Genomic DNA, 26,513 nt, shown 5'->3' on the forward strand with positions numbered 1-26,513 from the left:
TATTTTTTGGGCACGTTCCTTTTATTTTATTTATTTCTACTCACATTTTTGTAAATTAAAAACAGTGTTCAGAAATATTTTACCCTCCCACTAGAGACTGGAAATTGTGTTGAGAAAGGTTCTGTGAGAGTGAATAAACAAAAAATACTTTATTCTTATACAATTCATTACAATTCACTTTATTCAAATATTTTTCCTCATTCACGGATTTTTCAATTCTCATTGTAAGCAAAAGAATAAAGACCATACAGAATGCCACATCATAATGAGCCATTGTGGATTTTCACTTTTTTTTTTCTTTTTTTTTTTTAATAACTGCATTACTGCTTGTAGATATGGTTGTTAATAAATGCAGTTTACGCTAAAAAAAAATTTGTTCTTATGCATATTATAATGCGTATAATTTTAAATGTATATGTTTTATCAACATACATTTTACCATGTTATGCAAATTAGTCTGTATTCACTGACATAGCCAGGTAACCCATTCCAGTTTCCTCAGAGATCTGAACAGCCTACACACTGTTCTCAGTAAAATGAAAATGAGAAAATCTGAACAATGGCGGGAATTATAAACATAAGCAGCTCTCAATTTCTGGCATTAACTTTTTTAATGATACAGTTAGTAAGTCTTTTTATGTTATACTGTAATTTTCATCCACTAGAGGGAACTAAATACCACTGAAACGATATTAATGCGTTTTAGACGCACGAGGAAAATATTATTTCAACCAATACTGCTGTGGGCCAGCTTACTACTGTTGTCACTTCGTGGCTACGTGCTGCATGATCATGGGTCGGCTATTATACTGTTAGCAAATACTTTGTAGGCCTACAATCAGCATTAAACCACAACATTAAATCAAACAAACAATTTTTAATTTGGCAGATAAAACGATATGGAATTAACGTTTATAATATGTGCATGTTTACTTGATAGTTTTAGGTTCATTTTACCCCCGTACAACACAATTACAGTTGGCATAATTATATATTACATTTTACATAGGCTATCAGAAATGTAGCCTATATGAGGGAGACTACCTAGCCCGCTTTTTCAGAATATACGGTCACAGGTCTTCTTAACCCGCCACAAGTACTGTCCCAACAACGATTTACCTAACCCGAATCGGATTCAGGCATCGGTTTAGGTATACAAGTTACCCCACACTTCCCTGCTTCCTATTGTTGGTTTTCCTTAAGTAAGCCAATCCCACCCTAACTGCCGTCCCTGCCATCAATTGGTAAATCAATTCTCAGCAACTCCCAGTTCAGGAAACTCTCCATTGGATAAAAAGCATATTGCATGTTCGCCGTTGACAGGATTGGGCAAAACATATGTCAATCAAGTACAAATGTGCTTCCCACCGCGTTTGATGCATCTGCAGTTTTTTCTCTCGTTTACAGGGCAACTACCAGCTGTGGAGACAAAGTAGCGAAAAATGATTACAAAATTAGAGAAATGATACTTTTTGTCAAACCGAACCCGTGTACTTTTTGGAACCCCGTTTAACAACACACGTCTAGCAATGTAAGTATACTTACGTATTTGTAGCCTGAAATATTTTTTTTGAAAGTTGTTTTGTTCCCTTCTCAATTTTGCGGTGTTGGTCAGATGGACTAGTTTTGCCTTCAAACGAAAAGTTTCAAAACAAAAGTTGGCAGTGTTTCATTTTTGATGTGGCGTCTCGAGTTGTTTATCCAATTGGCTTTTGACATTTGGATAATCGAATAGGTGTTTTCCATTCGTAGGCTACTGTAGTTGGCTAATTAGCCATCACATGCACTACTGTCGAACATTGCGCCACTTCTGCAAGCTACTTCGCGAAGTTACCGTTTGGTAGTGGCCACTGGAAATATGCTCGTTCATGAGTAGCCTATTCGACTTGTTGACGGTACTGTGTAGAACCCGGAGAGCTTAATCACTAACAGCTAGAAAAGAACACTTGTAACGTTACCACAGTATCGATTATTCAGATTGCCATTTTAAATGTTGCCTACACTATTTCATTAAGGCTATGCTTATGATGGGTAGCTGCTCAATGCTATTGGCTGCTGTAATGCTATATTGTATGTTTATGTAGATGAAGCTTTATATAGCCTTGGTAACTTTTTAATAAGGGATTGCTCTTTAACTTACTAAAGGTTTGTTGTCGGCTATGGTAATTTCAGAGAGGTTTTCGAAGTGTGTTCACGTTTAACATGTTGCTCTTTTAACACGCCACGCATAGGCTAGACTACATGTGTAGCCTATTATTCGAGTTGCCAGGCGAAGTCATTAAAAAGGTGTAGCAAGCCCAAATAGTAGCTGTCCGAGGGGACACTGTGAGTTTGACTCGTGCGCCTAACGAATATGAACATTCTTATTTTGTTTAGGGATTGTGAACTTTTTATAATTTTTATATTTTGATAGGTGAGCCTACAGTGGATATTTAGTTATTCGTTTCCAGAACATCTTCTTAGAAACGGATATAGCCTATTGCTTTTACCATGTTTCTTATTCTGTTAATCGAGTACTGTACATAAATGTGTGGGACATAAGTTGTGCTGTACATCACGAACTGACGGCTGTGTGTACGTTTGACACTAGTATGCATATACATTACAGTGCACGCGTCCACTAAAACTCCTAAAAGATCACATTTGGAAACGAAATGTTAGTCATTACACAATCAAATGGCACAGTATGACCAATTTGTACATTGTCTACAAATTTCGGGATACTAGTTGCCAAACTTGCTAGTAACCAGGTAAATATTTAAATATCCCAGAAAACTGGCCTCAAATTGTTTGAGATCTTTAGTTTTAAGTAGTAGAAATTGCGATTTTTCAGGTAAAAGGAAATGAACATATCAAATAGATGAAAAAAAATGTTTTTTTGTCTAGATGGATGTTAAATTGTAACAGGTTGTCTAGACCTTTTCAGGTAAGGACCCCTGTGACAAATCAATCGGAAACTTTAAAGATTTCATTTTTGGCTTAAGTTAACATCAAGGGAACAGCCTGTGAATTAAAAAAAAAAACTGCCTTTCATGTGGACAGAAATGCTAACCACCATTCATGTGGTTGAATCTGACTTCTGATTGGATTGTTGCACAGCACTGCCCCCCTGGATCACTTACCATAATATAAACAGTTAAATCCAAATTTACTACATAAGCTGTCTTTAAATAATTCTGAAATCACATTTAATATCTTGTGAACCAGTTGTTACTTGAAAGCTCCCAACACCTCACACAAGAATTACCATGTAGTTCACACCTTCAGTACAGTAACAGCTATGTTTATGGCTGATGATCGTTTCAGAGGGGGGTGATCTAAGCTTGATGTATGGCATAAGAGGGTGATGTACATGTTGAATGATGTTCTGTAAATTACAGTAGATGGACACTGGATTGAATTCTCTTATGTATTCAAGAGAATTGCCTATAAACTAAGATCACTGCTGCAGGGAAGTTTCCTGTGTTTGACTTCCTTGAAAGAAAGGAGCAGTCTGAATTTTGAATTTATAAGAAACCCTGGAATACCAACACTCTCCATGAAAGGAAACCTGGCAGGGCTTTTAGTCATAAGAGCTTAGATGTGAATGGAAGAAAGGCTGAAGAGAGAGGGTCCAGTTTAATGGCCTTGTCTTTAGGTTGCGTGGGGGCAAAGCAATTAAGAAGTGTCATTCATGTAGATGTGGATGCCTGAGAAATTTGCTATTGCATGCCCGGGGAATGCTTCAGTGCCATTGGCAGGAACCGTGATGTTGAGTCAAGTGACACTCGCTCCCAGGCTACGGGTGAATCCGTCAAGCGTGAGGACCTAACACGGTTTTGCTCTGCCTTCAGCAATGCCAAGTTTCTGAAGGGCATTATGCTTATCAGTTATCAAGAGAACACTAACCATGCGATGAAAATTTGCACCTCATTAAACTAAACCCCTATGAGGAGAAAACGCAGGTATAGGCACCTCCATGGCATAAACCTGTTCCACTGACGATTTTCCTGAGTGCAGATGTGTTTTATTCTCCTCCTTTATCATGCCTCAGAAGACCCCTAACAGTCCAGCCAGTAGAGGAAGCTGTGCTGGGACCAATGCAGACTCCCCCTCAGCTCCTCAGTGCCTGTGCCTGGGTCAACAGTTTTTGTCGGCGTAAGTGGTGCAGGACGGTTGCCAGCTCCGCCCTCCCGCCCGGCCTCTGACCCTCCTACCCACTCCACCCTGCCCCGCCCCCTCCCTTTCAGTGCCATATTCCCGCATCACCCCATCAGCATCCCTTTTAAACCTGGTCTTTTGTGACCGACTCCAGCATTGTGAGCTGTGAAACACCCCGCTGACTCGCTGCCTCCCGTACGCCTAACCAGAGCTCTGTCATTCACCGACCGCATTCTGCATGTCAGCCCAACCAAACACACGGCCACTGGCTTCCACTCTGAAGTCCAGTGGCCTGAATCGTTGTTGTTGTTTTGCGTGCCATCGTTGAAAGAAAAGCTGATCCACTTGTTACTTGCCCAATAGCGCTGCAATTATATCCAGATTCCAGCATCTTATTTAGGAACCTTTTTTAGTACTTTTTCATCTTTGGTGATAAGCTCGGTTAGAAATCCAGGGATAGCTTGTACTAAGAACTATGCACATACGCTGAAATTAAGTTGTGTTTTTGCACACTGCCACAGGAAGCAAAAAAATTTGGAGATGATGGATAAACTGTGTGGTGCTATAGATGATTCATTTCAGTTTTCAGGCACCTGTCAGTGCACCTCTGTCTGGCTCCTGTACAAGGATGCTTTGTGCTGACATCTCTTTCAGACCAAATTCTTCACCTATCATCTTTCAGAAGCAACGGAAAATACTGCAGACACTATTTGATTACACTATTCTGCTCCATTATTTTGGTCTTAAATCAGTTTAATATTTTAGTGTGTAGGTTAATTTAATGAGGTCATCGAACTCTTCATGGACAAAAAGGTTATTTCTGCAGTACCCATCAACCTATATTTTTGAAGTAGAAACAAAAAAACCATTGGCATGTAAAAGCTCTTTTTTTCATTTACTTAAGTATTAATTTACCTCTATACTTTTTTGAGGGACACAGCATAATCAAAAATATGCATTCAATCTCAGGAATTTACATATGCACATTTGTGGGAACAGTAAAGGCAGTTACACAAAAGTGCAAAAATATGTGCATAGTGTTTACAGATCATTTTAATGCGAGTACCATTGTAACGTGCAGACACACTAACAAAAAGTCTAATAAAATGATCAGGAAGCCAATTATGTATTTGCATAGAGAACAAAATGAATATTTATCTGTGTGAAGCTGGCAAAAATTGTGCTACCTTTAATACTGCTAATGTAGGCCAAATGGTTTTTTTTTTCTGGAATGAAATTTATATTTCATATCGTTAACTATTTGAGGCGGTGAATGAGCATGTTTAATACAGTAGACTTCAAACTGAGATGAATGAAGAGAATGTTTGCCAGTGTCATCCAAATGCTTGAAAACAACTCTGGAAAAAATATAATGAACACGTGTTTTTTCCCCTTTGACCCCTTCAGTCAGGAAATCGGCCACAGGTGAACCCCCGGAGGCCCCTGAAACGATGTCCGTCAGCGTCCATGAAAACCGCAAGTCCCGCACCAGCACGGACTCCATGAACATATCGCTGTTCCACAAGCCGTCTCACCCCGACAGCGTGCTCACGCACCTCAACACGCTGCGCAAGCAGTGCATGTTCACGGACGTGACGCTGTGGGCGGGGGACCGCTCCTTCCCCTGCCACCGGGCCGTGCTGGCCGCCTGCAGCCGCTACTTCGAGGCCATGTTCAGCGTGGGCCTGCGCGAGTGCCTGGACGACGAGGTCAACTTCCGCGACTCGGTCCACCCCGAGGTGCTGGAGCTGCTGCTGGACTTCGCCTACTCCTCCCGCCTGGTCATCAACGAGGAGAACGCAGAGTCGCTGCTGGAGGCCGGCGACATGCTCCAGTTCCACGACATCCGCGACGCGGCCGCCGAGTTCCTGGAGAAGAACCTGCACGCCTCCAACTGCCTGGGCATGATGCTGCTGTCAGACGCGCACCAGTGCAAGCGGCTCTACGAGCTCTCCTGGAGGATGTGCCTGCTGCACTTCGAGTCGGTCAGGGACACCGAGGACTTCTACGGCCTCTCCAAGGACAAGCTCCTGGACCTGATCCTCAGCGACGAGCTGGAGATCGAGGACGAGCAGCTGGTCTTCGGCGCAGTGATGCGCTGGGTGCGGTACGACCTGGACGGGCGCAGGGACCACCTCGCGGAGCTGCTGCAGGGGGTACGCCTGGCGCTGCTACCCTCCGAATGCCTCATCGAGGCGGTGGCCTGTGAGGAGCTGGTGGCCTCAGACAGGCGCAGCATGCAAGTGGTGGAGGAGGCCATGCAGTGCAAGAAGAGGATCCTGCAGAATGACGGGGTGGTCACCAGCCCCTGCGCCCGGCCGCGCAAGTCCGGCCACACGCTCCTCATCCTGGGGGGCCAGACCTTCATGTGCGACAAGATCTACCAGGTGGACCACAAAGCCAAGGAGATCATCCCCAAATCGGACCTGCCCAGCCCGAGGAAGGAGTTCAGCGCCTGCGCCATCGGGTGCAAGGTGTACGTGACGGGGGGGCGGGGGTCAGAGAACGGGGTCTCGAAGGACGTTTGGATATACGACACGGTTCACGAAGAGTGGTCCAAAGGCGCCCCCATGCTGATCGCTCGTTTCGGCCACGGCTCCACGGAGCTGGAGAACTGCCTCTATGTGGTGGGCGGCCACACGGCCATCGCGGGCGTTTTCCCAGCATCCCCTTCAGTGTCGCTCAAGCAGGTGGAGCGCTACGATCCCCTCGTCAACAAGTGGACCATGGTGGCCCCCCTCAGGGACGGTGTCAGCAACGCGGCCGTGGTCAGTGCCAAGCTGAAGCTCTTCGTCTTTGGCGGGACCACCATCCACAGGGACAAGGCCTCCAAGGTCCAGTGCTACGACCCACTGGAGAACCGCTGGGCCATTGCAGCCGAGTGCCCCCAGCCCTGGCGCTACACGGCCGCCGCCGTCCTGGGCAGCCAGATCTTCATCATGGGCGGGGACACAGAGTTCACGGCCGCGTCGGCCTACCGCTTCGACTGCGAGACCAACCTGTGGAGTCGCGTTGGGGACATGACCTCCAAGCGCATGAGCTGCCACGCGGTGGCTTCGGGGAACAAACTCTACGTGGTCGGGGGTTACTTCGGAACTCAGAGGTGCAAGACCTTGGATTGTTACGATCCTACCTCCGATAGCTGGAACAGCATAACGACTGTGCCTTATTCTCTCATTCCCACGGCATTTGTCAGCACTTGGAAGCATCTTCCTGCCTAAGAGCACCTTATCAGGACTTCCAGTTGATTGGGTAAGGACCTTGTTTTAAAGTCATGTTTATTTTTATGAAACCATTTAAATTGGAAGAACTATTGTTCGTATCCGGATTTGACATTAAGTATAAGAGGGACATTTGTTTGATGCTTCTGTATGTAAAGGCTTCAACCTGCAGGCATTTCAAAATATTGAAACACCCTCTTGGTTATTTCCATCCCATGTGAAAAAACTATGCTGAAGTATCCCTGAGGTATATTTAAAATTTTAGAATACTTGGCGTATAAATAAAGTTTACTGTATATCAAGTATGCTATTTTTTCACATGGGATATTACTATTTCTTTCAGGGAAACTGCAAATGTGTTTATTTTAAAACTTAAAAAAAAGGTGTCTGTAGGGTTCAAACACCTGTAACTTTTCCAAACTGGGATAAAAAACTTGGCACACTACATTGTTGAAACATTAAGTAGCTGAAAACAATTAAAATAACCTATTAATAAAATTAAAGTTCACTGGCTCATGGCCTGTATTTACAGTGGCCTGCCCTTAGATGCATAGTTTTTCAGAATACCATAATGCTTTGCGATTACTGTGTGAGACATATACCAAGTTTTTCATTGTCATTCCTTAATTTGGCGTTCCCAAAATGTGCTACTAATAAAGGCTGGCATCCTCACTGTGCATCACAATGTTCCATTAGTTCATATTCTCATTCAAAATTCTCAATTGAAATGGTACATGGAGTAAAGGATCTTTCCACTTGAAATCAGAGAAGACAAAATCTTGCTAAAGTAAATCTTGCCTGATAATGTGGTCTTAGCCAACATTCTCGTCAAAGCAGTCAAGAAACTTTGAATGAACCTCAACCAGATGTATCCACAGAACTACTGCTCATATTAATTAGATGTTCTTATCCAAAATGACTTAAAATGCAGGAGAAACACATCTGCTAAATGAATGTAATGTAATGATTCATTTGCCCCAAGAAATATTTGCCCCTCAAACTTGTGTATTCATTGTTTATGAACACATCTGGTAGATGGGGAGACTTTAAAAACATGTGAATAGAATCAATGGAGAATCAGTGGAGTTTTATGGTCCTCTGTTATTTCAGTTTAAGGGCTTAATTCATCTGCATGTACCTGTAAGGCATGGCTTATCTGGCCTCTGGATGATTTTTCTAGCTTTCCTATGGGATATAGGCAACATGGAGTGAAGCTAAATGAAGTACATTAGACTTATCAGCTGATTGGCACAGGATTCTGCAGACTGTGTGGCTCTCTGGAGCCAGGGCCAAGTGTCCCTGATCCAAATGTGTGGATATATTAGGCAGTGGTAGCGACTGGAGTCAGTGGACTTGGACTCCAGTGCGACTCGCCATTTTTGATGACTCATGACAGGACTTGCATTATTTTAGACTACAAATCTTGTCCCTAGACTTGACTCAGACCGTTTTAATTAGAGTCTCTTTTTTAAATGAGTTGATTTTTTTTCCATTTAATTTGTGTTTATTTTTTTACCTCTCCAACCCCTTCTGCAGTTTTCACTATGCAAATGGAGAGGAGCACTGTAAAGAATACAGCTTTGAGTAGTCATGGATTCAGATTGTGTGCATAGGGTTGCAAGGGGGTGGGGTATCTGGTCAATGAACATTTTCAATGGAAATTTACATAAATTTTACACACACCCTGCAGCAGAAACAAGCATCAATGCGCAGGTCAAGCTGTCATTGCATTCACTCTGGGACAATGAAAGCTTCCAGCTGTCTACCTGCGACTGTTTTTCAACTGGGGGACAGGTGCTTTCAGTCAATTGTTAAGGCCAAAATGAAAATAATTAAAATATATTGTGATATGTCAAAATTCTTCAGAATTAAGCTGTTCCATACTTTCCTTTTTTTCATATGCTCATGGGAGAATGGCTAGTCAGTGTACAATATGTTTATTGTAATCATTAATCAATTAAATTACAAACCTTAGCAAGTATATAAAACAAACTGAAGCAAGTTTAGTTTAGTTGGCATGTGTACATTGCTTCAAAATGTATGCACTTGGCCATTTCAGCGCATGCTGATAAGATTGAAGCAAGTGGTGGCTAGCTGGGCTAACCTGAAACTGAACCAAGCAGAGAGTTCAGTTTCACCACATATCTAAACAGCGACACGGATGAGGAAATGGGTCATGAGTCAAGAGCACACAAAAGCTTGCAGCAGGGACTACGAAAAGGCTGCGACAGCCAAGATGATCTTTTCAACCTTTCAGACATTTTCATTTTTGGCGTATGATTTACATAGGATTTTCCCTAAGAACATCTGGAATTCACACAATGTATCCACCAACACAAAGAGGCCTGGATTAGGCCTGGGTGGATGTATAGGCTACAGACAATCTCAGTCTCTCATATGGGAACTGGCAAGAGTGAGTTAAACAATGATTTGTGGTCTGCATTACAGGATTTCAGTCAATTGCCCATTAGCTCACAAGCTGAAGAACATGGTGAGAATCTATTGCACAATCTATTGGTTCAATTACAGCACAAGCACTCTTCTGGGGCTACTACCCTAACCGGGGGGAGGGCTCAGTACAATCTCACTGATGTGCCTTTTGCCCTTCTTATAAACACAGATGTGAAGTGGTTTCCAGGAATTAGAATGATAATATCAGGACATTCTTTGTGATTGTTTGTGTGTTCTGCACATATTGAATTAAATCAGGCAGATGGACTTTCGGCCTATGCCTTCAGGAATAACGCGAAAATAGTATTTTAATGTGCTGTTTGTATTCCCCATAATTCAGTTATGAGTCATACTATATCCAACTCATTATCTTTTTCATACACGAGATGGCTTTGCAGTTCAGATGCTGAGATTTATACTTCTGATAGTAATCCACAGTATACAGTATGTTTTCTTACCTTCAGCACAGCAGCATAACCCCATGAAGTGGTGATCCCATTTAGAAGTTGAAACTAAGGTTTTGGTGACGCACTTAGATTTTGGTCATGCTGCTGATTGTGCATATTATAGAGAACGTGTCTGTCATTTGTAAGGCAGATCTACAGGGAAGGTAGCCTTGCTGTGTTTAAATCTGGGCTGCCCAACCCTGTTCCTGGAAATCTGCCATCCTCTAGGTTTTCATTTATACTCTAATTTGGCACACCTGATTCTTCTAATGAGCAGTTTGATGAGATCTCTAGCTGTTGAGTGAGGTGTTTTGTGTTAAGGTTGGAGTAAAAACCTACAGGATGGTAGATCTTCAGGAACAGGGCTGGGAAGTCCTGGTTTAAATGAACTCACCTTCTGAGAATTGGCAGCAACTCTGCTGTAGATCAGGATGTGCATTTCTCCTTGATGCCGTTATATTAGCCTAAGGCAAGTAGCGATTACATCGTCCTTTTAGGATGGATGAGTGCATTCTTGTAGCCTGTGAGCATCCACTCACAGCTGCATTATCTTGAAACCATTTTAAACCAGCTTTGGAAAGAGAATAGAATGTTGAAAGGCTATTGCTAACAATGATCTCATGTAATGGCTCTCTTGCACTGAAATATTATTAACAATATTTATTATAATGGAGCTCTATAGTCTTGGTAACACCTCGTGATGTGATCAGATGCTAAGCTGCTCAAAGCCGGAAACAAGGACTTATTTCTGATGTAAACATTTCAGAAAGGAGGAGTCCATCTCTCATGAGCTGCTACTCTAACAACCTACAGTGCAGTGAGTGGTTTTTTGAAGTGGCAGCAAGAATGGATGTTGCACAGAGTCATAACACCACTTCTACATACCTCTTAGAGGATAGACATAGTTGGCTTGTTTGTCAGCTAGCTGGCAGCATATCGTATGCTACTAGGTTGTGTGCTATCATCATTAGCTAGGTATAACAGCGTAAGGGGTTATTTAATGTAGATAACTGAAATGTTAGTTGGTGGTTGGTTATATCTACATTACCTAATGCTGATACACCTTCACAAACAGATGTAGATCTCCCGAAATACTTTTGGTTAAGTACTTTATCAAGTGCACAATGAAAGTTCCCTGTCTGGGAATCTAACCTGCATTCCTCTGGCGCCTCGCCAAATTCCACAGCTTCACTCAACAACTTCATCGGCTGCTGGAGGTACTGAATCATGTCACAAAGCCATAGCGACCCTTAATAACAGCATGGCAGTGTATCATGGCTTCACGCTGGGGTGGCAGAGAAACCCTCCACCCTCCGTGTGGGAAGCAGACTGAATACTCCAGCATGGCTCCGCCCTCCCAGCATCCGTGTGACTGAACTCTGCCTGGAGGAGCGGGTTCTCCAGGGACAGTTACCCATTGGCACTGCCACTTTAAGATCGCATATTCACAAAGTAGCAGGTGGCCCAGAATGCTTTGCACTCTAATTAAAAATCCATTGGCGCAGCATCAATACCCCTCCGGGGGCTCTGCCACCAGCGTTGGTGGAGAAGGTTGGCATCGGGGGTGGTTTTTACAAGCATGCAGATTAAGTGGGATTTTGGCTAGTTAAGTCCTGTTACAGTAGGGACATCCTGTCGCTTTCCTGCCTTGCCTCAACATCTTTTCACCCTCATGACAAAGGAACTCAGGTTGCCAGATAAGCGGAGAGGCTGCTCTTAAAAGGAAATGCATTCGCTGCACAACTGCAGTTTATCAAGGTGGGCTGCAGACACCCACACAGTCGGTCTAAAAATACCACTCAGAAATGGGTGCTCCATGAGTGATGTACATGGAGGCTTCACGGCTGTGAATCTTACTGTGACCAATGGATGTTTAAACGATTACAGCTGGTAAAAGCCTATTGGACCGTTGTCATACATTCTGAAAGGACCATTCCTTTCAGTTGTTGAACCCATTTGCCCCTTTCAAAACCCTGGGGATTCTCAACAAGGTGCAAGACTTTATATACAGGTTTTAACTGAACTATATCATACCTATGACCCCCATACAATAAGCATGTCTGAAATGCTACAGATTATAACCATAAAGTGTTGTTCAGATATTAATCAAATCTAGGGATCACTGCCCAATGGCAGAGACAGAGATGAGTGTCAGGATTAGTGGACCAGGGTTCATCCTAATAACTTGATAAACATAATTTCCTATGCCTGTTCCTCAGAAAAGCTGCTACATTTGATTGGTATAATTTTCACTTACAACTTTGTCCCTCGTTTGACCTTTAACTAGATGAGAATTATATAGTTTATGGCACAGGAATCCATTACAGAGAAGCTATGGTTTCAACAGGCTGGATTTATGTTGATAGGTGAGGGTCATGTATTTATTGCTTTTAACACGGTTGAAGCAAGGTCTTACAAGGTCTTGTCGCAATAGAAACCACAATTTCCAGTCGTTATGTAATTTTAACATTGATCCTGGCTACAGGAGGGGTAGCTGAGAAAAAATTTAACTTACTTCAAAAGTGTGCCAGAAGTTTCAAGTAAGTTGGGTCACAATTCATAAGGTCCAAATGTGATGTAAGTAGGTGCCTGCTGAAAATATCAATAGATACTGCTTATTATTCTGTCACTCATGGGATGTATACTGAAACTTGAGATTCCCCATTCAGTTTGATGCAATCAGATGATTGATTATTATCAACAAAAAAAAAACCAAAGGCCAAGAGTACATTGACAGCAGGCCACCAATTGTATAGCCCTGCTGTTGCATCTAGATTGTTGCATTAAAAATCAGATTTTCCATCATGCCCTTGACATGTGCAATAGGAATTTCAATCAAGTTTGTATGGTGGTGGAACTGTGAGCCTAATAAACCAGGACAGATTTCCAAAGTAATGTACCAGTAGTATGACATTTTGGATTTGTACGCCATCGCTTGTGTCCCATTTGTGGCTTTCCCAAATTTTCCTCTGAGCTGCACGGGGTAAACACACTCGCTCCCTGAAAACATTGCACAGGCGTTTTTGCTTTTTTCCTAGCTGGTCTGAAGAATTTGCTGGGTTTGGATTCTCTTCTTTCAGCAGGAAAGTGGTGCGGTCAGAGGAGTGACAGACTGAGTAGAATAACTCAGCCTGCAGCCCTGCTGGGCCCAGGCCAAATCTGTGTTATTATACACTGAGTGACAGGGAGTCTTTTTTGTTGCACCGGTGAGATTTGGCCCATTAATTTAATGATTTGAGCAATCTTCGTCTGTGCTTGAAATGCACGGGGGAAATGGGATATTTTCATGCCCTCAGTGCTTTGGCGGCCACCCATGGCTAATTTTTGCAATACTGAAGCAGACTTCATGCCAGCAGAATGCTTGCGCTTACTTTTTCTGGGAGATTTTTATGCAGATCCTTTCCTTTACTAATGCATCTGTGACAGTGTAAAATTAAGCATTCACCACGATCGTGAAATGCGTTGCACCCAAAGGAGCTTTCACTGGAAGTTTGAAATTAATGGAAGGGATGCTGTTCTGAAAGCTGATGCCACAATTGGCTAGCTGTTCTCTAGAAGTTATGGGGAACTATCTGGAAAGAAGTCCTTAAAATCTAATCTTATAGACTAGATTGAGTTACTAAATATATAAGCATGACATAGAATGTAGTCGTCAGGTTGAGTATGACTGTTCAATCCAGCGTGAGTAATTGTGAATTCCTGAGCTGTGGACCGATTTATGTGTGAAAAACATGATGTCCTGCTATCAGAGCAGGCAAGTGGAGAACTCGGTCTGGCTTTCAATGTTCATTTTTTGCCACACACAAATAATTTTGGACCCTGGTACAGTAAGCTTGACATGTCTGTAGCTCTGTCTGTAACTGCGGTGTAATGTGTGTAATTAAATCCTTTTGCAGTCTGAAACAGATCTGGAATGCTAGGGTGTAGCGTATGAAGTAAGGACATCTAGTCCTGTACCCTGCAGCGCACTTCATGTTGTAGTTTGACCCACCGGCTTCTGAAAGCACTACATCTACCCAAAAGTGTGATTCTCTGAACTGAGAAGTGGGAGCGTAATCAGATCCTCTCGGGGAATGCATGAATCCACAGTGGTCGTTTTGAACTGGCGTGATTATTATTATAGCTTCTAGTGAGGTTTCCAGCCAACTCCCTCTGCCATCACGAGCAGACGAGAGAGGGAAGGGTATTGTATTACTCGCTGCATATGCCATTTACATGCATGACACTTATGTTTGCAGACATTTCTATTACTTTGCTTTGGTAGTGCTTTCATAGCAGCAAACCATGTTTGACTGTTGCCAGAATTTCCATTGAGACATGCTGAGGTTGAGCTTCCACTGTGCTGAGCTTTTAGCCCTGTTGAAGGCACACAGGGCCTGAGGGGAAAAAAAACAGCAGGATGGTGTTGTCTCGCTACGAAGCACAATTGTTTTTTGACTAGGGTTTGAAATAGGCCTTTTCTTGTTCTGATGAATTTTGTTTAGCAGTGTTTTTGCTTTCTGTGACTGGAAAGATGGCAACAAAATTAATTAATGATATCACTTAGGAGACTGTAAACAACTTGTTTATTGATCAAGTGTCACAGAACCACACACTTCATTTGAGCATTTATACACTGGGTGCTGGAGCAGAGGACTGGCCTGGCACAGTAATCCTACAGCTAAAGCCCTTTTTCTTTTTTTTCAAGTTCTACTAGTGTATTCCACACTGGTTTTCAATGGCAAGGCTGTAGCCTTGGCAATGGTTGGATATTTAGCAATTTCCAGAACTCCTATAAAATCAGAGGTATGGTAGTTTTGAAAGAGAGGGTCTGATTCAGAAAGTACTCACAGAAAGGAAGCCTTGCTCAATGAAAAATGTTTACAAATGCAGGTACATAAACACTGGGCATATTCACAAGCCAGCAGGGGAAAGATACTTGTCTGCGTGCAGCAGTATTTGTACCTATAAATGTCTTCATTAATATGCTGATTAGCGCTTAGGAGCTCAGCGGCCTTGGGCATGAAACTCCATATTGAAATGTACGAGCCGGGTTGTTTGTGCTGCTGTCATTGCTGGAGGCGGCGCGGCATTCTCTAGGCATAAAACGCTTATGACACATCAGCCGGCGAGAAACGGTTTCCTTTTGATTGTAGCAGCGCTTTTGACTGTTCAAAGGTTTTTTTGGTGACAGCACTGCCAGGAAAATATTTCAAGTTTTTCAAAAAAAAAAAAAATCCCATAGCTTCAGAGCTTCATTTTTGTCTTTGAGCAGTAATCTGGCAGAGGCGCACTATTGTCCCTCAGAACAGTCGGAATTGACAGGGTATTAAAAGTTACACTGAAAAGGAGTTAAAAAGAGGAAGAGTGATAAAGCCATATTTAAAATTGCTTGTCTTGCTGGGTTATCTATGGGTCTTCGTGGGAGATTTAGTGCTTCTGCTTCACCCAGTCTTCTGTCGCATGGCTGGGCTAAAGTCAGTTTGCTCATTCTTCTCTGCAGTTCTACTGGGCAGCCTTGCGCTCCGCTAATCCAGGTCGTCTGCTTCTGGAACCGGCTCTGAACTCCACTGTACAATAGCTAACGTGGCTAAATTCTGCCCTGCTGCAGCAGCATTACTGTAAATCTGGGGGTGTGGGCTGGTCCCTCTTCCTGTAACTGGAGATATGAAACATGTCACACACCAGACCCTTAAGGCAGGTACGCAGATGGGTCCTCTGAGGAATGTCGACCACTTAACCACTATCCACTCATCCCCATTCAGGGCAGAAAAGAGTGGGAGAGTTTTCTTGCTCTGTCTGCCCTGTTTAATTTGGCTTTAGTCTGAGGCAGGCATCTCGACACAAAGCTTCCTTTCCTGTAGAAACGTGGTTCTGAGCAGTCTTTTTTTCCTGAGATTTCAACACGTACAGCCTCATTGCATCAGCCAGCGACACCAGGTTCAGTTGCTCTTCAGAGTAGGTAGGAGGATCTTGGATCGGGGCACCACTCTTCTATAAATACGGTGCTAAGATGCATCTTTACTCATACCATTCCACGCCAGCTGCTATCCACCTTTAAACGCGCGGTTCCGCAGGTTTCGTCTTGTCTCGTCTGAGCCACTCGTGGTGAGCCTCTCTCACAAAGTGCACAGTGTGTGGAGAAGCTGTCAGCATTGGACTCTGAATGCTAAGTGAAGACAGCCGGGCCCAGTTGACGCGACCCTGTCACGTTCACCTTCTGGGGCGAGCTCAGACTCATCAGAAATGCAAAGGCGAAAAGGAGCACTTCGGAGGGAGACAGCTTTGAAAACACACTCACAGATTACCTGCTATTCCTGCCATCTGCCAGTTTGCCACCAGATACTGTCAACAGGCCTTCCTTTGACTCTTCCTGTTCCCCTTTCATGTCGTGGAGTTTTTTTGAAGCTTAATCTCTTGGCATTTTACATCATTATACCTTCTTTGAAGTACTTGAAGTGCATTCTTTTCTGTGTGTTTGTTATTTGCTTTCATACCCCCCCCCCCCTCATTGTCCCCCCCCCCAGCCCTGACCTTCATCCTGCTTGGAGGAGAGACTTGGGTCTACGCCCCAGTTCCTCTGAGCAGACCAGCCTTCACTGTGTTGTTCATTAGGATTATGATTTTTTAATGCTCTTCCTACACATTTCTTTTGCATTATGTATCATTCTGCCTCATACGACGCTCTGCACATTAAATTTTAAACATATAGGACGCGACTGGGAAACGTCCGTCAAACAAGCGTTATCTCCTCAGCCCTGCCTCAAACAGGCAGGAATGAGCCCGAAACTCTGCCAATGTGTCATTTCACCACCATCGCGGACCGCTAATGCGCGTGTCCTTTTAAAGTAAGGATTACCGTTAAAATTGGAGCTCGGCGAAACCGCGTCGAGGTAAAGCGATGGGGATTAGCGTGACGGCGTTAAGCTGGAGACGCTGGAGGAATGCGGGCGGCGGACGAGCGCGAGATGAAGGGCTCCGAGCGCCGTGGCGGGAAATCCTCAAAGCGAAACGCGCGTCCGCAGAGGAAAAGCCGCGGGCCGACAAATCCCCACCTCGAGACCATTCGAGTTTCAAAGAAATTCCCCGTCGCAGTTCGTCCGCAGACGCTTTAAATACGCATTAAAAAATGCTCAGCGAGCCGACTGGAAATGATTTGGTGTTATTTTCAGGTTACCTCAGCACCTTAGTTAATTCATTTAGTCTCACCAAAGAATCACCAATTCTAAAGGGAGCATCTTTTGTGAAAGCAGAAAGATAAAATGGGACCTTCAGTTAATTTTGATAAGGATCGTTAAACTTGCTGTCCCCTCACACAAACACACATATAAATGTGCTAGAGCACCTGCATTATTTATGCTGTCAGGACAATCGTGACCTGTGAGGCCCATAACACAATCGGTACGTTTTTACACACCTGCGAGAAATTTACACTGTGGGGACTGGACCACTTGGTGAAAAGGACACAATGCTGCATGTACCTTGGCTTCATTGTCTGAGAAAGTTGTCTGACGGCTTTCTGGTTATGATAAGCACCCCCATAAAGGGCTCACTGCCCTTTCACCTGAAGTGGTGTTCAGCTGGCCCACTGTCAGCAGCCACAGTCCACCTGCACCAGTGTAGTAACAGTTACTGGGATGGTCCTTCACCATCATACAATCGGTGTGAAGAGATGAGGCCCGTGACAAGGGAGGAGACAAAAACCTGACTTTTTGACCTCAGCCACAACTTGGGTACATTTACACGCACTGGTTATTTTAAGTACACCTATCTAAGACCCCATTTTGCCTCAAGAACAGCCAGAATTTGTGGCGGCATGGATTAAGCAAGGTGCTGGTAACCTGTTTTTGGGATATTGAGCTATGCTGACTAGGTAGCATCTCGCAGGAGCTACAGATTTTTTGGCCACACATTCATGCTGCTAACCTCCCATTCCACCTCATTCCAAAGGTGCTCTACTACATTAGATCTGGGGCTGTGCAGGTCATTGGAGTAAACTGGAGGCACGTCCATGTTTGTGAAACCAGGTTGAGATGATACATGCTTCGTGACATGTTGCATTGTCCTGCTGGCAGTCTCCATTTGAAAAAGGATAGTCTGTGGCCATAAAGGGATTCACATGGTCAGGAACAATGCTTAGGTGTGCTGCGGCATTCAAGAAAACATTCCCCACACATCACGACAACCAGCAGCCATGGATTAATTCTGTTCATGCCAAATTCTGACCCTACCATCTGCATATCACGGCATAAAAATCAAGATTAATCAGACCAGGTGACATTTTCACCTTCGGACATCCAGTTCTGGGGATCACGTGCCCACTGTAGCCTTGTGGCCTTCTGCTGCTGTAGCCCATCCACTTGAAGGTTTAATGCATTGTGCTTTCAGAGATGCCATTCTGCACGCACCACCATTTTAAATGGCTGATATTTGGGCCTTTCTGTTAGCTTGAACGAGTCTGCCCATTCACTGACCTCTCTCATTAAAAAGTTGTTTTTGGCCACAGAACTTCCGCCCACTGTGTGTTTTTTGTTTATCGCACCAATCTCTGTAAACTAGAGACTATTGTGTGAAAATTTGAGGAGAGTAGCCATTTCTGAGAAGCTAGAATAACCACGTCTGGCACCAACAATCATAGCACGGTCAATTAAATTGCACATTTGGTTGGACAACTAAAATTACTCACCATTTCTGCATGCTTTATGGAGTTGCAGTGACTCAGTTCACTGTTTGGAGGAACAGGTGTACCTAATAAAGCCACTGAGTGCATGTTTATCTTAAACTGGTGTTTACTCCAACCAGAAGAAATGTAATTAGAATTTGACGAATTGTCGGATTTTGAGAAGTTTTTATATAAACACAGCAGGGTTCCCTTCAGTAAGTTGCAGTTCATGAAAATAAATGAAACCTTACATGTAACAAATGTGAAAAGTCATTCAAATGAAGGTTCATAATTGCGTTTAGAGCTCCAGACAGTGATTTCAAACATCTATGAGTCTGAAATGAACTCCCCGCCTTCGTACTCAGCGTTTTGTTTTCATAGCGTTTTCCTGTGTTTGCAGATGCCATGTCATCCGCCGCGGAGACGGCTGGGGATCGACTTTCTGTCCAATGGTGGCATGCGCCAGGGGTGTGGCTCAGCTGGGACTGGCTGTGCTGAGCTGTGCTTTGTGATCCCCCCCAACCTCCTCACCCTCCACCCCACCCCACCTTCCCAGCCACAGAGCAATGGAGAGTCCAGGACTGGTGGCGTATGGTGTATGGTGGACCAGCCGCTTCAAAGCACAAAGCTGAGACTACTCCCTGCCTCCCAGTGGAGTCCCTGGATACCATGGAGATGGATGGAGGCTGAGGAATGAATCCTGGCATATCTTTTTTTTTTAAGACCTTATGGACCATTGTTATGGTAGAGACTGTGCATCATTAAGGTCTGTAAATGGATCCATGCATATCTTTAGCATATGCGTAGGTGATGAGAAGCTCTCTTCACATCTCCTCTACTGTAGGGGATGAGCCGTCGCTGGTGACTCTAAACTAATAAAGCCCAGACCTTTATAACTAGAATTAAACATTTCAGGTTAACCTGGTTTACATTTCAGTGTATGTGTATAAACTCCACACATTTGCTTTCTATGATTTTTTGGAATACTGAAGATTTGCCTGCATTCCTTTTTAGACACTGAATGGTGAATGTGTTGCATGTACAGTGTTAAAATGGTCTCAGTGGCACCCTAATGTTCTCTGACTGGTTCAGTGTTTAAAGGGGTTTCACTGACACCTGACCAAGATCTTGTGTGTGAATTCCAGGGAGTCCACCCCACGCTATGTCCTACCCTTATTTTGATAACCAGAAAAAAAGAATCTCAACTAAATATTGAAAAACAAATTCACATGCAATTTACCGTTCTTGTCTGTGAACAACAAAATGCGTTTAAATGCTGATTTTATTCCGTACACAGCCAGATCAGGTGAGATGCAATGCAATCTGAAACCACCTGTTCAGCATAAGCATGGTATCAATTTTGGTTTTAAGAGCATTTTGAGATTATGGGAAGTATTGAAGTTAATCCTGCAGTTAATGTACACAGTACATTGTGTATTAAGCAGTTTGGGATTTGCATTTGGCACAATATGTTTGGTTGCATACAGTCAATGCAGTTTTAACTGGATATTTCTCTGAATTTGAATGGGTGCTTTCAAATAGTTCAAATGATTGATTCCCATAGGAAGAGACAGTGTGCATACATTTAAGATTTTACTGGCCCCCCATCAACTGAATTCTTGTGCCTAATACTGGTAGATATGTTCATCTGTAATCACCGTTTACTGGTTTGAATAAACGACATTGAATTTGGACATCCAAATGATTTCCTAACTTTGATTGTAAGCTGGGATTTATTGCATCAGATCATTCATTATATCATTGTATCAGAGCTTCTGCAGGCCTTGAGAGATGAATGGTAGTTGGGGAAAAAAAAAAGAAAAAGGTTTTGAATACTAAAAAGTTAGAACTTCAGTTTATAATCATCTTGGATTCCTTTCCATAAACAAAAATATCTGAATTCCTCACTGGAACATTAGTAATCACTACTCGTGTTTTGCTGACAAATGTCTGCAAGATATCCATCTGGAGAAGTTTTGAACTTCACGTGTGGAAAATGCAAAAAAAAAAAATGTATCACTAGGTCAGTGGTCTCCAACCCTGGTCCTGGAGAGCAACAGGGTCTTCTGGTTTTTGTTTTCACCTTAAAATAGCACCCAATTGAGACCCAAGACACCAGGTGAGTTGAGTTAACTGTGTAAAAATATTTTTAGTTTAGCCAGTATCCATATATATATTTGGAAGCTGCCAAACAAATGAGGCATTGTTCATACATCTACTGAATACCATTATGTGTATTAGAAAATGTATACATACTCCTCCCTCATAGGGAAATAAACATATGTAATGAAGTATTAAATTCTAAAATGGCTGACAAAAATGCACTGAGCCAAATGATATATTCCAGTTAAAGAAATCAAAGTTATTTGTATTTTTGTGAACTATGTATACACATTAATATACTATGTACTTTCCCATTGGTAGTCCTTGTGGAAATTTGTAAACCAATTACCTTCAGAAATGCTTTCCCATACATGGGCACACACCTGCAATTTAAGGGTTGGCTGTTCTCCATTATGCTACATTGCAGCCTTTAATCTGAGATGTACTAAGCATTTCAAATGGGCACGTGTTGGCCATTGAGAAAGAAAACAAGTTAATTATAGCTTTCCCCTTAGTGTCACTAAGCTGTGCAATTATACAGTAATTCCATAACAACGTAAATGACCCTACCTAATGCTGTATATCTGAAGTAACACGATTGTGTTACATCAGATAATAAAAGCAATGCTTTCGCCTGAGATTTGTTGCAGTGTTGGGAAAATATCTTATGCAATCTGCACATCAAACCACACACAACATGCATGGCCAAACATTGAATCCTAAATGTTGGAGGGCCAGGGAGAGTAAATCCAGCATCTGGCAGTGTGCCCCACTGCACTGAATACTTTGCCTGCCTTGATGAATGATTTAACATTTTATCTGGATGTCTGTTTGCTCAGTACCCACTCATTCTGAGGCGGGATACTGCAGTCTTTTCCGCAATATTTGCATTGCTATGGGGAAGAGTCATCATGACATCACACTTGGCATGGAGCAGCAGGCATTAAAATGAACAGCACAAAACCAGAAGAAAAATGTTTAAACATGATAACCCTTAGTATTTGAATTCACTTGAAAATCCATGCCTTCTTTTGTAAATAACCCTGCAGTAAGGGCTGTTGAAATAAATGTATATTTATTAAACCCATATGGGTCCTTTTTCAGTAGAGCCTTGACAGTGCAAATAAATGTGGACTATCAATGACAGTCTTCATTTATGACAGACCAACTTTTACAGGCCAATTTTAAATATCAAATGCATTCAGTAATAAAGCCAGGAGAGCTTTAATATCCTGTCATAATATTGAAAGGAAGAGAATACAAATAAAAGGGTATATTAACTAGGTTTACTCTGAAAATGAAAATGCTAATCCTATCTGGGTATGCAAAGTCCTTCTCGCATGTAAGCCTGCAGAACTCAGGACTGATATTCAGGCATCGTGTTGCCTATACAGCAGAACTTTCTGTGACCACATAACAGAACTTGTTTCTATGGGACTGAATGCAAGCTCTCAGGATTTGGGAGGCTTCTGTTCGGGAAACCAAACTCCCGTGGCATTGCACTAGATGTGGGCCTGGTCCCTGTACCTCAGGTTCAAAGCCTACCAATATACCAATACCAGGAATTCAGACATCAGGAATGCATATGTCTAAACTCCTACAGAGGGGAATATATATACAGTAGGTCCTGATAAATATCAGCTAGTGAATTTGCAATGCTTTTTCTGAGTGTGAATCTGAGGCTTTTCAGGAGATTACTGGTCTGAAAAATGCTATATTGTATATTGACAGGTCCAAAATGTTTGACTGAAATCTAACAGTGCATTTTGTAATTAACTGGTTTACAAGAGCGTTAAAACAGCTCATTCAATCAGGTTTTGCCCTATAGGAATCATTGTGATGGTGGCCTTTTCACTGAAAATTTAAAACCCACCACTCCCCAGACAAATTTAGACTCAGTTGTACCAACAGTTCAGACATGAAAAATTATCCCGTAATAACGTTTGGGCGAGAAATGCTTTCCAGAGTATTCAGTCCAGACTGTGCTAGTCTTAAGTCTGACTGGCAGCTTCTGGCAGGGTGATGCATAATTGCCTCCCATTACCCAGGGAGGGAGGCATTTAGTCAGCAAGGAGGACTGCATATCATGCACTGGTCATCAGTCTGCTTGTTAACACTGCATATGAAGTGTTTTCCTCAAACTCATGTCTTTGCAAGCTCAATTTGTGGACTAGGGTGCGAAAACGTGCCTGACACCGTTTCAGAGGAGAACATGACAGCAGACTGCAGGGATGAGCACAGCTGACGAATACAATAGGTCTTTCACAAAAAGAAAAAGCATGAAATTTATTTAAGCTTGGCAATGTAATACGCATTTCTTTGCACACACGTCAAGGTTCATAGGGCAATTTCACAACATGTAGTTTCAAATATTATGTGAAAAAATTATTGTTGGTTGTCTCTACCAAATATGAGTTTTGGAATTATAATTGTTTTGTTCCTTTGGGAACCGTTGACTGTCTTTTCAGTATAAGCTGGTGTCGCAAGGCGAGTGCAAGTTCAGTAACTGCCAAAATAAAGAAAACAGGAATAAATTAATAGATGAGGTATACAGTGGGCTGCTGGGTGGCTCATTCGGTTAAGGCAAAAATAAATGAATAAAAAATGAATGATAATGTATATTCAAAACAGCTGCTTCTATAAAGGTGTGGTTCCTGAGTTAATTAAGCGGTTAACATCCCAGTATGCTAATGGCCGTGTATAAAAATGCTAGAGACTTCCATTTGCTCATTAGTTTGGCGACCATAGTTAGAAGAGATCTCAGGGACTTTGAAAGAGGGGTGGGTTATTGGGGCACATTCAGCAGGAGCTTCAGTGATGAAGACTGCTCAACCTCATGATGTTTCACAAGGAAAACTGGCTGAGGTGATGTTGGCATGGAAATATGTAGGAAAAATATCATAACCTAAGGGCAACTGTAGTTGAAAATGTGATCTCTCTTCAACTGTGCAACCGTGTTCATGCATTGGTTTGAGATGCAAGACGAAACAGACAAGCAATTCAATCAGTTGACTACAAACATCAGTCTGGGGCATGAGCTGGCAGTTTCACCAAGAAGAGTCTGTCAAGAACTTAACAGACATGGATACTATGATTGGTATTTCCTTGATTTTGGCAGTTACCTGCAGGCAATCGTTCACTCCATCTCAGTGTCAAACCGTTGCTGAAGAACAAGTGTTCAATGACCACACTGATTCCAAGAGGTCAAAACAAGTTTACACTAATGGTTTCCACTGTTGCCCATTTAATTTTCTCATGTAACATAATTGGCTCAAAGTGTATCCTTTGGCTGCTTCCAAATAGGCAGTTTAGAATCGGTTCATTTAGTTTCTCTCATGCTCTACTCTTCGGTCTGTGTGACAGGCAAATCTCTTGAAAAAAAAAAATAAATAACATCACATGCTCAATCAGGCCATTAGTCATGCTTTGCTGCAGAGCCAAAATGGATCCCACCACTATTCAAAAAGGAGGGCCGTGATTCAGAGAAGGCAGAAAACATCCTGTTGTCCAAATACACCACGTTCTACTTTTGTCATGGGGAATTGTTTAAATTACCCATAAGTACTTTAAATAAGCCAGCTGTAGCATCTGTTTTGCCATAGTTTATATGGCACAGTATGTGGTCATAGATGAGTGGTACAATAGCAATTCAAGGAGGTACCTTAATCCATTCTTGCTACTTCAGAGATTTGAAACAGATAGAAGAAAGGTTTTGTGCATTTGTGGTAGATTTCTTTGTCCTACATAACTACTGGAACTGATGAGGCACACATTCCTGTCTCAGACACAACAGCAATATAAAGAGGATTTAGATTCATAATCTAGAATTGGGCAGTCTAACCACTGCTTTTCCAAGATTATAGCCATTGTGTAAAACATTAAATCAATGGCCAAATCCCATTTGGAATGAGGAAGCTATGGCTCTCTTGCAGACACAGCATGGGCATTGATTAGTTTGTGTTGCCAGTAGTCCCAAAATATCTTTGGGCAAATGTAGTGGAACATGAAAATCAATGTTGCATTAACTATACAGTGAGCTCAATAATGTTTGGGGCAAAGTTTTTTTTTTTTTCTTGATTTGGCTCTGTTCTCTGCAATTTTAGATTATCAAACAATTCACATGGTTAAAGTGCACATTCAAGGGAATCTGGTGACTATGTATAAAGTGCTGTAATTTCTACATGGTGAAACAAATGTATTAAAATAACCTTTAATAAAAGCTGACAATGTGCACTTTGACCACATGTAAATTGTTTGATCACAAATCTAAAATCGTAGAGTACAGAACCAAATCAAGAAATAAACAATGCCTTTGTCCCAAATATTATGGATCTCACTGTAGGTCTGTGAACAAGCAAATATGTATGTTAATACGTATATGTATATAATCTGTGTTAATACAAGTGAATGACAAATCAGCTAGCAGCCCTGTAAAGATACATCCGGTGTCAAGGCTGTTTCTTTCATCATCTACTGCTGTCATTGAGTCTAGGAAGCAGCTCCTTTGCAATCTGAGGTCAGGAAACACCCAGGCTGGGTGTTGAAGACTGGACCGCACGTTTATGTTCTGGAGGTAACAGACCCAAGCTGGCGCTATTATGTCCAGAGGGGCTTAGAGAGCATATCAACAGAGAAATGGAGGGAAACTCACAATCCTCACAATGCACTGTGTACACAGCCTTGGGGCTGCCTTTTACACTGAGAGCAGGGTGTCCTTTCAATAGGCCTGGCCTCAATGATACCTGCATGAAAACATTACTTACAGCATCATAGAGAGGTGGAATGAGGTTTCACAATAGCCCCTGGTGTGTTAGCATGCCAATGCTGAAGCATAATACATTCTAGGCATTGTTTTGGAGTTCAGCTTTCTTGAACATGTCAAGATTTGAAAGGCATTCCAGGAAAACGCCATATAAGGGAGACTGAACTGATGAATGAAGGACTTCAAATATGACAGGAATGTGTTGGTATTGGGTATGTAGTTCTGGCCTGATACATTTTGCTCATTCATGAAACAGCTATAATACACAAGGAATCTAATGGCACCTTATAATGCTGCAATAGTGGACTCTACCTATATGTATATTATCAAACAAGAGCTTAGACAATAGGAGTATCCTGTATAAACACTCAGAAACAATTGTATATTTGCCTATAGTGCATTTAAAAAGTCATGCTGTACACAGTATCATGTTATTTGTATCACAAACCAAACCAGCCGCTAAAGGTAATATGCAACTTTTTTTTTTTTCCTGGAAGAAAGTAAAATAATTGACCTAAATGACATTTGAAAACATTTTCCTTTTGTGAGGCTGCATACTTTCTGAAGTGAATCCTTTGTCCAAAATGATCTTTGAAAGGTACAGAATATGATAGTTTGATGCATATATGCACAGTATATGCCTTCTCTCTCTCAAAAAACTAGTGTCTTCAGCCTCAAGAGGGATGACCAAACCACACAAAACCTATAATCATGTTACTTGCTGGAATCTCAGGAATTCAGTTTGAGAG

The 26,513-nt window shown here is 42.3% G+C and overlaps 2 protein-coding genes across 4 annotated transcripts in view; one reads left to right on the top strand and one right to left on the bottom strand.

Annotated features, from left to right (window-relative positions):
- LOC118228008 (cytosolic carboxypeptidase 4) overlaps positions 1-26,513 on the bottom strand; it is a 163,804-nt gene that overhangs the window by 126,552 nt on the left and 10,739 nt on the right. The window lies entirely within an intron of this gene.
- On the top strand, positions 1,368-20,618 carry LOC118228009 (kelch-like protein 25). 3 transcript variants are annotated; one of them, XM_035419175.1, is made up of 4 exons: positions 1,368-1,531; positions 4,034-4,137; positions 5,548-7,392; positions 11,445-12,916. In XM_035419175.1, exons 2-3 carry the CDS (start codon positions 4,080-4,082, stop codon positions 7,359-7,361), a joined length of 1,872 nt encoding a protein of 623 aa, XP_035275066.1. In that variant the 5' UTR covers positions 1,368-1,531; positions 4,034-4,079; the 3' UTR covers positions 7,362-7,392; positions 11,445-12,916. The 3 variants fall into 3 exon arrangements, with proteins under 3 accessions (XP_035275066.1, XP_035275065.1, XP_035275067.1); XM_035419174.1 differs by lacking the exon at positions 11,445-12,916 and adding an exon at positions 19,300-20,618 and having other exon boundaries at positions 1,369-1,531; XM_035419176.1 differs by lacking the exons at positions 4,034-4,137; positions 11,445-12,916 and adding an exon at positions 19,300-20,618 and having other exon boundaries at positions 1,369-1,531.

This window comes from Anguilla anguilla, chromosome 5 (assembly GCF_013347855.1).
Source record: "Anguilla anguilla isolate fAngAng1 chromosome 5, fAngAng1.pri, whole genome shotgun sequence".
NCBI classification, from domain to species: domain Eukaryota; kingdom Metazoa; phylum Chordata; class Actinopteri; order Anguilliformes; family Anguillidae; genus Anguilla; species Anguilla anguilla.

Coding starts and splice junctions, on each gene's coding strand:
- LOC118228009 (XM_035419175.1), top strand. CDS start 4,080: ATGCAGACTCCCCCTCAGCTCCTCAGTGCCTGTGCCTGGGTCAACAGT. Junction 4,138..5,547: donor GGTCAACAGTTTTTGTCGGC/GTAAGTGGTGCA, acceptor TGACCCCTTCAG/TCAGGAAATCGGCCACAGGT.